General features: G+C 37.0%; 2 protein-coding genes across 2 annotated transcripts in view; one reads left to right on the forward strand and one right to left on the reverse strand.

Moving 5' to 3' along the window:
- DOCK2 (dedicator of cytokinesis 2) overlaps positions 1 to 15,674 on the reverse strand; it is a 171,249-nt gene that overhangs the window by 86,292 nt on the left and 69,283 nt on the right. The window lies entirely within an intron of this gene.
- INSYN2B (inhibitory synaptic factor family member 2B) overlaps positions 1 to 15,674 on the forward strand; it is a 34,460-nt gene that overhangs the window by 14,845 nt on the left and 3,941 nt on the right. Inside the window, exons 2-3 of the mRNA XM_030503653.1 lie at positions 7,521 to 9,689; positions 12,674 to 12,748. Of these exons, the coding sequence (XP_030359513.1) occupies positions 8,314 to 9,689; positions 12,674 to 12,748 (1,451 nt within the window). The 5' untranslated portion in view covers positions 7,521 to 8,313. The remainder of the gene's footprint in view (positions 1 to 7,520; positions 9,690 to 12,673; positions 12,749 to 15,674) is intronic.

Consider the following 15,674-nt stretch of genomic DNA (forward strand, 5'->3'; position numbering starts at 1 on the left):
AAGTTGAACTGAATAGAAATATTTCGCAGCCACAGACTGGGCCCTTGTTTATCCTTCTCCATGCAGGTGGTGGCTTCAATTGGATACTTACTGAACTACACTCTAAAAGCTGAAAGTTATCACAGCATGTTACAACCAACATATGCATGTAAAGATTACTACAGATGTGTGCATAACACAAGACACCCATATTAGAAGGATTCCTGGAAATATTAGTGAGCCAAGCACTGAAAAGAAAAATTAATTCTGTAATGAAATTACTTCTGTGCCATAACAACACATCATTGATCTTTGTTGTTCTGAGGAAAGCAAACAAGATCCTGTGGGACTATGGGAAGGGATTATGTTACAGATTTACAAGAAGACGTTTCAGACAGTTTTGGCCTCTTTATCTTCTGTCTAGAAAAGATGCCAACTGCCTGTGTTAAGAAATAAACAGGAGTGGTGAGCACTGTAAAGGAAGAAGAAATTCAGCACGTATATTACTCAGAAGTGTCAGATAAGGCAGGGGATAGCAGAGCAAAGTGACAAACCCATATATTAAATACATAGCAGACATCTTCTATAGCAGCCTTCTCAACGAAGACACCCAGCAGAAAGGTGGTGGGGAGTAGCAAGATGTTACCACAGGAACCACAGTAGAAGTAGCTTTTAGGATTGGTACTTAGGAAAAATATGTAGGTTTGTTGTTACAAGAGGTAGAGTTGTTATAACTAGACAACCGAAGAGAAAGTTCCAAAGGTAAATTTCAGGAGCTAATACATTTGTAATCAAACTGCTACAGCCTGGGAAACAGGTTGCTCTCGTACACACACAGAGCTACATATCTGCCTGTCCGCAACCTACCTACTTACATAAATCTATCTACATTTAGATAGAGATATGCTAACATTTTATAAAGCCAGGATATAAATTTACAGTAATCTAAGATGTAACACGTAGGCATACTTTTACGCAAACACCAAGTACTTCCCAGGATTCTTTCAACTACAAGGAAAATAGTAGAATACCAGATTTATTAAAGAAAGAGCACTGAAATGTTATGTCATGAACCAGCTATTTGGACACTTTCCAGCTCACCAACCTGTCACTTCGGATAACTTCCATCTCCCTGTAGGCACTCTAGCACTTTTCAAGAGAAATTTCTCAGTTTGAAGTACACTTGTCTTTGCAAACTAACACTGAAAAAAAAAATTAATTCCAATTTCTGTATTGTATATACATGACTGAACTTCTTAACTTGTGTCTTATCCCTTGATAGTAATCCTTGTGTGAACAATTTCCAATATATGCTCCAAAACAAATATTGAGATAGAAATATTTTCTAATCCATGAAGTCTTTTGTTCTGTAACAGTCAACGGAATGTATCATCTCTTCAAAGGAGATGGTTGAACTTCTATTTTTGTTAGAGTAGAATAAAAGAATTAAGTATCATAGTTCTGAAAAGTATATTCAGAAGATCATTTATCTTTCAGTGCATCTTCATGCGGAATGGCATTGCATCATCTCAAAGTACAGCCAAGCCACACTCAATTTTCATTCCTAAAACTTGCTTAGCTAAGGACATTTTGCTGCTGCAGTAAATATTGCAGTATCTTCTCTACCCTGTCTCACCAGTCTGAAGTAATTTACAAGTCTTGCTGTAATAGTACTCAGAGAGAAAATCCTATAATCTCTTCCATCATGGAAACGTTCCCTTTCTGAAATCAGAAGGTTACATCCTACCCTGTATTCCTTATCTATGTTAGATCCTTTTCTCCATTCACCTTGATCCCACCTTGATGTGGTTCACAAAACCTGCCAGCAGGACTTGTAAAAAAGTTCACCCTTAGGTCCTCATGTCTTAGGTGCTCAGGTGAGGTTCATTACCAAACCCACTGCAGTGGGTTTGCAGGGAACAGTTGAGCAGTGCAATAGAGAAACACACAGAGAACTCTTCTGTGACAGTGTACACAAGCAGAACAGGATATTCTGTGTACAGGCCAATGCAAATAGGCAATAGAAGAACACTAAAAATGGCTACCTGTGCACTGGAGAAAACTCCAGATACCAAACTATGATACACAGAATATTCCATCTCTTATAACAAACACATTTAGCTTCAGAAACAGCTTTCTGCTTTATACGGCAAGACCCAAAGCAAGACTCACTCGCTGTGATCAATGATTGGGCCCAATGCACAGAAACCATTGAAAAATCTATCTAGGCAGCTTCATGTTTCCTTTTCTCTGTCAGCTTTTGCCTGTGTATCAAAATAAGCAGCAAATTTGCACCTGGGGGGATTGCCTTTACAAGCTCTGTATCTTTCAGCCACTTCCATCTGAAAATATTCCCTTCAGAAACCTCCTTGCAGTTCAGCTGTAACTTTCAATATATTTTCCATCCATTTCCTTCTGCAAGAAACACAATCTAAAATGTGTTCACTAAAACTTCTTCCTTCTAGTCTTAGAGGGTTTGTTCAAAAACCAAAACCTCTTGTTTCAGTGCCAATGAGATTCTGAAAGAAAACTCTGAGAGATATGCATCAAGATTTGCATATGAAGCTACTCATTGCATGACAAAATGCTCTTGCTCTGTGTTTTATGCTATCAAGCAGTACCTGCGATTGCCATATGCTGCCTTTTGAATGTTCTTCATAAAAGGAAGAACTTGAGTCTTATTTGAGTCTTTGGCATCCTCAACAAGTGTTGGAGATTTGCAAGTTGAAGAAAAGTTGTGATTGGAAAATAATAAGATGATGGTGTTTGATGTTAACATTAGCTCAGAAAACTGGTGACTGTCATGTTCAGTAGTTACTGCTCATACTGTGTGTTCAGAAAGTAAGGGAGAAGCCATACAGTTTAGAGTGTCTAAGCTGTGAGAAAGAAACTGTGTAAATCTTCTGAACATTAGAACCTTGCCATTTCAGATTATTGCAATTTTGAAATTAAGGTTAAAGCTCTAACTGAATAAATACAACCACTTTTTTAAAGATTGGCAGAGGTATCATAAATAAAATCACTACAGAAACATAAACTTCACACCATGTTTACAGAGGCCACATCAAGTAAAATAAAGCTGTTCCTGGTTGGATTTGGCAGGGTTTGGGAATGTGCACTATTTTTCCTGTAAAGGCAGAGGTACTGGCTTTTTATGCAAGATTTTTAAAAAGCAAAGCTTTCATGTGGAGTAACACAATAAGGAAGCCAAAAAAGTTCTTTCTGACTTTGCCTTTAATTTCTTTTCACACTTCCTTTATGTCTTTCAAAAGCTCCAGGAAACTCACCCGGTTTCTAGTTATGTTAGAAAGAAACATCCTGACAATAGAGGGGTTTTCACTAGTCCATTTGTCCTGAGCAGGAAGAAATAAAATTGGATCAGCAGAAACCTGTTGCTTGACTGGGCCCTCAGTGATCAGGTGGGAGCCTGCCACAGCTACCTCTTTGCTCAGGTGCTGGGCATAAACCCAGGGTATACAGATGGAAACAGAGGACTAAGATTGTGCCAAAATGTAGGCCAGTAACGTAGAGGATATTTGACAGCACAGATGCAAATAGCGAAATAAAACAAACTAGAATTAGTTTGAGAACTCTCACAATCCATTCTTACAGCAACATTATTAGTGGGCAAGTACTACATGAGTCAATTGTAATAGCTAAATCCAAGAAACCAACCAAAGCGTATCATAGAAACAGCTGTACTTCAGCAGCATCACAATAAATAAAATAATACAGGAAATATGGAAAGATAAATGGAATGAGAGATCTATGGAATTTTCAGGACAGTCCTTTACAGACTGTAGTAATAATTTGGGGGCCAAAGTTATGTTTGTTGCTATTAACGACTATTAAAATAACTCAACTGCTTATTATGTCTGTGTCCTAAAGAATACAACTGGTACATCAGGTAACTGCAAAGAGGGATATGTTTTTCTCTGTACTTTGTCACAAACCCTTTTGACAACCAGTAAAAATGTTCTCAGATATGACAGAAACCGACAGTTCCATCCCAACAAATTCTGGAGTAAAGCTTTCCAACAGAATCGTTACACTGACCTGAAGAGTATGCCTGTACCCCAAGTGGTTAATATCTGGGCCCAAGATATCAAATCATGATGATCATCATAGTTCACAGCTTCATTTCTCATGTACAGCTCAGCACTTCCTGGGGATACTTGCATACTGGCTTGAACTTTTAAAGACTGCCACAAATGGTAATCATTTCAGTTACCTCCAGTCTGGAAAACTGAACGCTGTAAAACTAACTGCGGAAGTGTCAGGTGAGAAAGGGAGCCTGATTGCTGTGTCCATATTTACAGCCACAGTTTTTGACTGAACATCAGAATTAAATACCACCTTTTTCACAGGTAGACATGGCACCAAGTCCAGACCTACAGATTTATGGTGGAGCAGCAATTTACTATACTCCATAGTTTGGAAATTTCCCATCGCTACTTGGGACTGGGGAAGCCCTGGGAGTTGTTGGGACATTCATTAAGTCAGTGGAGCAGAACCATGCTACAGATACTGTAAAAACAAGTAACTGGATGTGGAATGGTTCAGATACGCAAGATAGCTGAGATGTTATTCTAGCTTGACCCGAAAAATATCCAAATCCAGCTCCAATCCAAAAAAAGTCTAAGAGTCTAAGATAACATTACAAAACACCCTGCAACCTGAGGCAAGGCAGGAAAATACACAGAGGAAAAACTTATTCAGATGCAATTAATGTTTTTCTTCCTTATGAAATGACAATTTCAATTTACATCTCTTAGTTTCCCCAGATTCATTATCCTGGCAGTATCTACTGATATGAAACTGCATTTTAAAAATCTATCACTGATTAACTGAATAGGGAAAATGAATAATGTTTCAAAAATATTCAATAGACATGTTAGTACAAAAAGAATCATTCTGCAGATCACCAGATTGTGATGAAATCCTTTCCAGTCTTACTGAACTTAGAAGTTGGCAAAAAATAAGTTTCTCAACTCCACTGAGGTTTCTTGTTACAAAAATCTCAAATGTGCATTACAATCCACCCTAGAATGACTTGCTGTCATTGTTGCTTTAGAGCTAGCTTTGACTGAATACTGAACAAAGAAAATTCTGGCTAACAGCATTAAGAATTTTGATAGTTACAGAGCCATTAAATGATTGAATTTGTTTATACTTTTAGATATTAAAGATTGCTTCCATGTCGGATATTTTTCATCCCAGCATGTTTTTTCCAATATTCATGTTTTAAAACTTATGCTTTATTTTAGAATTAAAAAAAAAATCTTGACATTAGAAAAGGGGTTCCATTGTTGTTTGAGGTAGTAGGTTTGCACCTTAGTCTTTTCCAGGCAATTCATTTATTACACACTGGAGCTAGAATAAATTTACACTGAAGACTAACTTTCACCGTTCTGAAGTGTGTGTGCAAAGCATGCAAAGGCTTTAAAAATCAAGATCTGCTCTAACAGCATAAGGCAAGCATAATAGAAAAAAAAGCAATTATATTTATTAGTCAAATTCACATACTCAAACCATTTAAAAGAGGAGTATAAAATAGGCAACATTTAAAGTAACATTAATCATCAAGCACCTCATGGGCTGCTTGCTCCAACAACCAGTGAATGAAGAGAATGAGATGAATCTACAGCGCTAATCAAGCAAATCAACCAAGGCACGAGGCATGTCCTCAGGACTGATGAGCAGCTGCCAAGGGAAGGGATAGGGAGAAAGAGAATGGATAGCTGGATGTGAGGTCATGAAACCCTGGCACACATTAATTCCTACTACATTTCTCCTACCAAAACTGTTGATATTATTATTACTCCTAAAAGACATAAACTGCAAACTGACACATGCTTTTTGTTATGAGTGACATATCTTAAATTAATACATTGAAAGCATTTCCATAAAATAGATCCTTAGAACTTTTCATATTCAGTCAACATGAAATAATGAGGAAAACAAGACCAGGAAATGTCTGCGCCAAGAAAGAATGAGGAATGATAACCCAAGCAAGGGAAAATGCTATTTAAACTTAGTCACTGGCAATGTTACACTGATTTGTTAATCTGAACACAGTCACATATAACTCAGTGAAAGCACTAGTTTGGGTTTTCAATCCAAGTATTTGAGCATTCCTACCTATACATTTTCATCTTGTTTTAATAATTTGATTAATGTTTAACTTTCATTACAACAATTCATACGAATCCCAGACTAATGAATGCCAAGGTGGCTAAAAATCACACAGAATTAAAATAGCAGTTTGCAAAGGAAGAATGCAGGAATCTAGCTTAAATGCCTCTACAGCTCTCCTAAAGCCCTTAAGGGCTTTTTTCTTGTATTTAAAATACAAAGGATTAGATTTCTAAAGCTCCTTTCCAAATGTAATTAGGCAAGTATAACTTTTAAAGTAGTCCATCTGCCTGGAGCACAGCAGCTGTGATGGGAAATGGAGAATGGTACTGCAATATTTGGATACATTCTCAAACGAAACCACAAAAAGCCTCCAGTAATTAGTGGACAATATGAGAATTCAGAACTTGGCACTGGAACTTTATCTGCAGGAACAGTTTGACTTGTTTATTGTGTATACTTGTTTCCACTGAATAAGCAGTACAGGGAGTTAAGCGACCTAATGCTAGCATATCATGAAAGTAAAATTTGTTATTAATGTACATACTTGTTTCCTCAATATCTATCTTACACAACATTTCTCTCTGCAGTGAAATCATTTAATGCTCACTTTCTTCTCAAACTTAATAATAGAATAATATCACATAATTATTTGAATTATATTACATTGCCTAAATATTATAGGAGGCTACAGAACAGTTTGCTGTATTCTGTAACAAATCTTCCACACTGCTCCCATCTCATCAATTCTTGTAAATAAAATATGATAAAGTTTCTGCAATGCTTAAATAAAATATACGCTAAAGGAATGGAAGTAATAAGGCTGATGAAAGAATCAGGGAACAGGATTACTGGTAAATTAACACTATGCTGGGAATTTAGCTCCAGTCTTTAAGATCATTGCAATCCAAAAAGCAAACTACGCTGGATTATTCAAAATCCCATAGAATATTTCATGTATTTTGCATAAATTTCTCCTCTTAGCCCTATTCTATTCTAGCAGCTGATTTCAGATCTAGCATTCTTTATTAAAAATACAGGAAGCATATTTTACATACAGGTACATGTCATGAGTTTTGAAATTCAGGACTTACTTAAAATCTGCTACTATTCATTGCAGGTACTGAATTTCAGTTCGAACTATTCTGGAATGATTTGAGTAGGAGAATGAGTACTGACCACAACGAGAAAACTACCCCTCTGAATGTTTTATATCAATTTTTGGTGTTTTGTATTTCATATGATGAAAACTTTAGGCACTTCAACACTACAAAACATTTTTAAGTTTCTGTACAAGTATCTCACTGTCAAAGTTACAAAATCAATGGAGATGACATTTTTTAGAAGACAGCGTAAGAAATTTAGTGTTTGGCACTTTGTTCATCTACAACTGTTGTTACTTTCAGGAAACATTTCCTGCTATTCTGCACTTGCTGGTTCTTCAGTCTGGACCACTCTTCTGATGCCAAAGTATTTACAGAACTTCCCAAAGTGAAACAGTCCGTTGGATATGACTGGCCTTGTATTTGCACGAACTGAAGTAACAGCCACACACTGATAACTTCTTTCACAGAAACCCACTGGATGCTGTATTTTCACCTGGTCAGAATTGGTTACATTTTGCTTAACTGTTTGGGAAGATTAGTTTCATTTCCAACTTAAAAAAGATGGCTGAAGAAGAAAAACCCTCTCTAAAGAAAGCAATTCAGTTTGGCATTAATGGATATATTCTATTAGGAAAACTACACATCAGAAATGAAAATACACCCAAAAGTTATAATGCTTGTTGTTTAGAAAACATGCAAATAAAACACATGTGACTGGTCCATCATAAAAAAAGGCTGGATCACCAGTCGAGAGCTGACTGTCACACAAGAGCCATCAGGAAAGCCATAGACTCAAGCTTACCTTTAAATTGTCTAACTGTGAGCATAACAGCCTGTGTAATTTTGTAATATGAAGATTATGTTAGCTTTGCAACACATGGATTTCTGCACTCCCTTGCTACAAGAAATCTTTCCTTAAATATGATATTAATTTCTTTATTTTAGTATTTGGTCAATCAAATTTGAAAGGGCATTCCTAAAGAGAGCATGTCAGTTAAAAGCATACATAACAACAATAAGAATGAAAAGCTTAGTTTCTTCAAGAGCAAGGTATTCATTTGCATCTTAGGAACAATCTTAATATTTAGTTCCAATGACAAATGAAATGGGTCGCAAAGAAGCACATTACTTACAGACCTTAAATTGTGATTCAATGGCTCAGCAAAACATGAAAATGCGCCCAGTGCTCCTGAAAAGGAACAGTCTGGATTCAGCTGATTTTATAAGACAGCCACAGCACCGCAGGAGCAAATCTCAGCAAGTCCGATTCAAGGATGATGGTGTGAACACAAAAAATGAACTGGACCCTAATCCTGCCCAACATATAGCATTCATGGCTGGAAAACCAGAAATATTTACTGATCACAATTTTTTGCTAGATCAATCTACATCTGTTGCAAGGGCTCAGAAGGGGCTGCAGAATATTGCCATACAAACATCTCCCAGCCTCAGGAAACACTTCCCAGTTTTTAAAAGGAAAAAGCTGACCATCAGCAAATCACTAACAGAAATGCCAAGTGAGCCTGCAAACTCTACCCAGGTGAATGGCAATCATTCTGAGCAACACATGATGTCTTCAGATCTCTGTTACTTAAGAATAACGAATCATTTGGAAGATGGGTTTAGGAATAGTGAGGTGGATGGTCAGTTGAGTCAAAGACCATCAAAAGCACAAAGCAATGGACCTATCCAGACTGACAACTTCTCAGGATCAAAGACAACTGTTTCCACACAGATGCCTGAATACATACATGTGAGTTTTCCACGAGACAGAAATGTTTCCATGGATGCACCAGACACAACCACAAATTTAAGTAATTCACTGCATTCTTCTACTGTCATAAATAGCAATGAAAATAATGACAACAGCATGCTGTCATCTAATTCTGGAAAAGCATACCCTTGCCATCTCAATTCCACTAGCTGCCGTGAATGTAATGCTCATTTTGACTCCTGTGAAGCAGATAGAAGTGATTTGGAGTCACTTGTAGCCAGCAAAGATGCAAGCAGTAAGGAACCTGCTCCATTCCCATCTCCATCAAATCACAGTTCATCTTGTTTCCTCAGAGACTATCAACAGACAGGAGAGCACAAAACAGATTCCAGCTGTGTGACATTAACAAATGATGATTGCACAATAATGTCAGTGACCAGCAGTAATGCGTCAAAATCTATTCTGACATGTAGTTCTGAAATGGAGAACAATTCTACCCAGCCAGATGTTTCCCACTGTAACAGCTGTTTAGAAGGATTTCACATAAAGTCTTATCTTCCAAGGAACGAAATAAAACCAGAAACCAACAAAGAGATTAGTGAACTCAATCAAATCCATTTGGCACACGGTGAACTCTGTGCCCTACAAGGCAGGCTGCAGTCTGTAGAGGAATCCTTGCACTCCAACCAGGAGAAGATTAAAGTCCTTTTGAATGTAATCCAAGACCTGGAAAAATCCAGAGCCCTCAGTGAAGGGTATGGTGCATTTGAATATCAGTAATTCAGCAGTAGTGTAAAGCAGGTGCTGGCATTTTTTTAACCTTTGCTACTGAAAAAACCTTTCCTGAAATATTTAGAGATGAGTTTGCAAAATTGTATCTTACACTCTCTTTCTGGTGTTAGGACCTCAGAAGAGAAGCAAGTCTTCTGATAATATGCCTTTAGCTGACACCACCTTTACTAAACCCAGTGTAAGACATGGTTTATTAACTCCCTTTTTTATTTAGATTCATGGTGTCAGATACAAAGCCACTGAACACCTGAGATCCAGCTAAAATCTGTATGTGGTAGAACAACAAAACCCTACAAGCTAATGTAGTATAATAGAAATCTGTAGCAAGAAAACTACCTTTTGCTAGCAAGATCAGATACGCACTTAGTGCCAAAGCAGTCTTACTACTGAAAGCGTTTTTATCAGCAAAACCCTGCTTCTGTTCAACACATTACTACTGCCTTCATAAGCCAGCAAAAGGATTATCAGCTAAAGCCCAGCATCTGCAGACAGGTGGGGACACCCCCTGCCACTGCTAGTTGTAAGTCATGATACCACAAACACCACAGCTGCTTAAAAGGCACGCCTTGAGCACAGGCACAGGCACAATGCCAGCTAAACTTCAAGGGCTCCAATATGTCAGGAAGATTTCATGAGAGGTGGAGGTAGGTGCTTAAAAGGAATTAAAACTATGAACATAGAGCATGTGAAGATAGGTCGTAAGAACTCACTTTGGAATCTCAGGTGTCAATGACTGTTTTCTGCACTGTCATGAGATGTTGTGACCTCTTATTTATTTTTAGCCTGTTCTCACAGTGACTACAGCCAAGGCTGCCAGCATTATTTATGTAACTTAATCATACAACTTATTTGTGCATCAGAAATAATACTACTACTATAAATGCAACTAATTGCTAAAGATTGGACACCTTCGTAGGACAATGTTTAAATAGAGTTTTAAATATATCTATGCTCACTACAGGTTTTAGAATACCCTAATAATGTTTTCCAAACCATGAACAGCAGCTCCTACTTACAATAAATACAGCTAGGATAAATTTTAAAGTTCTGTTTTATGATACCATAGTTTAACCATCAAATGCTTTTTGCCTTTGAAAAAACCCCATGTAAATCTTTCAAAGTATTGAGACAACAAAGGTTCCATTTTATTTTGTAAGGATAAAACAACATGAAGTATGTCATCATTTACTCAGGCAGCTCAGGCATCTAAAGTAATCATTATGCACCATGGTCTGTGTGTAAAACTGCATCCTTAAAATCAAATCGTGTGCATCTATAGTATTTACTGACTGCAGTTAAAGAGTAAATCTGACAGTGCAGCATTCTTTTTGTGGTTTCTGCAAAGTATATTGAAATGTGAGACATGGAGATTTTTGTGTAGATTCATTTGCACAGAAATAACACAGAACATGGCACTGACTTGCTCCTGTGACCTAGCACCACATCTTTGCACTTGTTCCCATGTGGACAGGAAAGGGCTGTGTGGCTGTGCATAACCTGTCAGGACAGAACTAACTGAAGCCACAATTTTATACACCCCAATTTTTTCACAACTTCTGAAGAAAAATAAATCCATTTTGAAGGATTCTTTCTTTCTCCAAGTATTTTATCTGGGAATTGAAATGACCTTCTTGAATTTCTGATGACTTACACTCATTAAAATAATTAAAATACTATAAATCAAGTTAACATGTAATTTTACTCTGTACAGAGTACCTTTTTTTCTGGAAACATTAACCATTAATGTTCATCTGACTGTTAAGGTGAAAATATTTCTGTCAACTTCTGTGACTGCATAAATTTTTATTCTATGTAATATTTCCCCATATAATTCAGCTCCAACTATCCTTTTTCAGAGGATTGTTCTTAGTCATTTTTCCCTATCTGAAAAGCCTATACAATTTTCTAGTTCCAACTTTGCACAAACCTAGACACAGCAGACAACCCCCATACAGACACGCTGATAACAAATATGCAAAACCATTTATAGAACACCAAAACCCGAAAGTTCAGTTTAGAAGCAAGATTCAAGGCAGGTGGTGGGAAGAAAAATCCATATGTCAAGCTTAAACAATCACTTGTCTATAGCATATTTCATACAACTAACACCCAACTACAGTTCTGCAGGAAATTACAGGAAAAAATGCTCCTTCCTTGTCCTCTACATGTATTTATGTCTGATGGTGGATGATTTTCAATGACATTTGAAAATCTGAGAATTACAAAGAGTTACTTGGAGTTAAGCAGTCTCAGATGACCCAACAACATTTACAGTCCATTTCTGTTCAGTTCCCATATGGCTAAAAACAAAAGTTTTGCCAAATATCTCTCAACGTCACACTGAGATTCAATGATAAACTTCAATCAATGCTGCTAGAATTATCTAGCAGTAAAACTGAACGTCCCAAGTACTTGTGGAGGTAGTACAATAACATATGTGGAGAACCTCCACTTTAATTCCAAAAGCAATCAGAAAAATATGTTGGTGCAAACTCCTGTAATTCAAATAAAACTCATTCAAAGCTTTCTGCATCCTTCAGATGTAATGAGCCACCTCAAACTGCTTCTGCAGATCCGTCCATCATAAACATACTTGAATTCTAGTTGGTGTGAAGTATGAAAGTCACTTTCCTTGTTTTCTCAGCGCTCCGAACTTGTATAGTCTCAGCAGGAAAAGCCTGACTTGGTTACCTCAAGCAAGGAAACATGAAAAAGGGAAAGAATGGAAAGCATAAGGGGAGAGATCAGATTGAGTCACCAAAAGCATGGATATTCAAATACTTAAAAAAATTGCATTTATAGGAAGCAGTTGCATGTCTAAGTGTTTTCACAACTATTCATGCAAGAACCAACAACCAGAATCTTGCCAGCATGAGGTGGGAAAGATTGATTCAGAGATCTGTTAATGTAGCTATAAATACACGACATGAACTACTGTCTGTTACAGGCGTAACTTCTACCACACTGGTCAAGACCTCAACAACTGCAGCACCTGCCAGAACACCGCATGTATCATTTACAGGTACCCAACTCCTTTGCATCAGTTTGTGTTGTCTGAATATCTCACAAGCATATAATACAATATTTTGCTTACAGCTACTCAATTATTCTAAATCTGGTTTTTAACAAAAGATCAAGTGATATGAGTGAGGTGGTTGGTTTGTTTTCCTACATAGAAAACAATACTGGTGTTATCTGAAAGACGTACTTCTGAGAACTCAAAAAAATTTCCCAATAATGTTTCCCAGCATTATTATTATCAGCATGCTTTGAAAAACCTTGATGCAAAGGTTTTTCAAACCTTTCTGATGATGAAATTCTCTGTGTGTTACATTTTTAAAGCTAGGATTTCACTAAAAATTGTAGATCTTTTCCAAGATAAACACTCAGTTCTCCAATGCCAGTAAGCTACAGCTCATGTTTACATGCAAACCAAAAACAAACTCCCACACTTCCCGCTGCACTAAGTGTTTATTTGCAATTATTTTGGGGGAGTGCAACCTGAGTGTAAGTAAGTTACTCCAAATTTAAACTGCAGTTTACATTAAACTCTTATGACCAAAAACCTTGGTAGTCCTCTGTTCCGGAAGCTGTATGTGCTTTGAATGCTCTGTCTATACAGACACACTGTAGGAGTCCCCAGCTTGCCAGACATCAGTCGAAATCTAGCTGGTACAAGCTCTTGGTTATACCACATACGCAGCTTGTGCACTTAGCAAGGATTTTGTAGGGTTTCTGTCAACCTAGAAACACATCATCTTAACTAATCTCTGCAACCTCAGTCATGAGGCAGAAAATACACATTTTCAGTTATTTGATTACATTTACAAAAATAAAGGGTAAGAGAACTATTCTTCTAGGTTGAAAACTCTTCCTTTAGTTCGCAGAATATTGCAACCTTTAGCTTTGCCAGTTTGCAATTTTTATTGATATAGTGAATACGTTATATCCACATGGAAGGGTTTTTCCACCATTTTTTCTACATGAGCCAGATTTTTTAAAGAGCTTTATAAGCTTGTTAGGTAAAGTCAAGGTTGGACACAGCTTTGGAACCTGTTGCTAACATACAACTCAGTCGAGTACTGATGTCCTAAACCTCTGGCAATGAAATTGCAAAGTAAATGTTGTGTCACAAATTGAACACCTCAGCTCCTCTAAGACAAAGGGGTTAGTCTTCTCCACAGCCCTCCAGATACTCCAGGAAGTTACATGACTTATCCAATAGCATAGACTGGATCTGTATGAAAAGGAAGATCCAGGTCAAAACAGATTTTCTTTACTTGGTCATTGTCTTTGAACAATCTCTGCGCATTTTTATTTGGCTGTACAGGAACAGAGGTGACTCTAGAATTTATGTACAAACTACCCTTTAACTGCTTTCTCCCTTCAGAACAATAAACTACGAGGTGTCCCTGCAATTTTAATTTATGCAGTTTCAATACAGGAAAGATCCTGAGCAACAAGCACAAGAATCTGAACTAAAGAACAAGGAAAGTAACAAAACGTTGATGTGCATTTTAGATATACTAGGTAGTTTGTGATGAAAATGGTGCCTGGAGACTTACAGTGCAATGATTAGTAGAACACATGCAAGAGAACATAGCTCCTCTGAAAAGTTTCTAGCTCTAAGAGTCAAAACCAGAGATAGCAAGGAAACATAATAGTTTTCACTTTACAGAGATGTTCTTCAGACATGCTTATGAATATTCATTAGACAACATTCTGAAACAAGTAATTGTTATCAGGTTTTCCCTAGACAAACCCATACAATCCTTATGTTTTATGTAGCCAAAAAGAGCTATGGAAGTATTTCTTTCCACTAACATAGCATTCCTGTTGGTATTAATTATTAAACTAGGTGCTTCATCTTACTCTCTGGTTTTTTTTGTGTTAATATCACTGAAGCATCTTGATCATGCTCATTCTAAGCAGTCACTGTGTCAAGCAATACATTAATCTCACATCAATCCAAGCGTGGATTACACCAACAAGTAAAGTAATAAAGAGCTTTTCAGGTATATAGTATAGTGGCTGTAAATTCAGCTTTATTAACTATTCAGCAGGATTATGTGACATTACTTAGGACTTTCTGTCTAGATCCTGCAAGACAAATGTTTATACTACAATGAACAAATGCAAGCAGCAACTGAAACCACTGTTATCCTGGCATGTAAGGGACAGTATTAAACAAAGACTGAACTGACCTCTTGCCTCTAGAGATGATCTCTCCAACAGTAAATTAGAAACTCTGAAGAAGGGAATTAAAAAAAGAACATGAGCAGATGCTATCCTTATGTATGCTATAAGCTGAACATTTCATTGTCGAACATGTGATCTGGATTACTGAAAATTAAGTGCAGTTTTTTGCAATAGGCTGATAAAATTCAGGAGACGCTGATCAAATTTTTCATTTATATCAGTTTCTTCTATTTACTACATATTTCTCCTTGTCTAGAGATCACTCTCCAGTTCTTCTAAATTAGAATAATCCTATTGCTTTCCTTTTACCAGCTGAGCTATTTCACTAAACCATCCAAACCACATTAATTATAAGGGAAACAAGCATCTAGTTAATTTTAACATATTACTCAAAAATGCTTATGGATTTCTATATATATACAAATATACACAATTAATAGTGTTTCAAGTTATGCATATTTACTGATTTTACTTATTTATTCTACTTAGTGCCCAAATGAGGTTCAGGGCCTTTATGTGATATATCCCAGTATACTTCTGATGATATCTTATTCCTCCCAAGGAGCTTGCATTATGGAAAACACAACCAGCTCCTTTTTACTCTCCCCTCTGCCTGCTAAAACCTCCACAGCAAACAGAGCTTATACAACTCCCACTCTCCTGCCTAGAAAAGATGGTTGAAATAAAGAAAAGCCATACAGGACCAGTACAGCTGCTGGTTGCATCAGACAGGCTTAATCACTATCCGC

The sequence above is a fragment of the Strigops habroptila genome, chromosome 12 (genome assembly GCF_004027225.2).
Source record: "Strigops habroptila isolate Jane chromosome 12, bStrHab1.2.pri, whole genome shotgun sequence".
In the NCBI taxonomy this organism is placed as follows: domain Eukaryota; kingdom Metazoa; phylum Chordata; class Aves; order Psittaciformes; family Psittacidae; genus Strigops; species Strigops habroptila.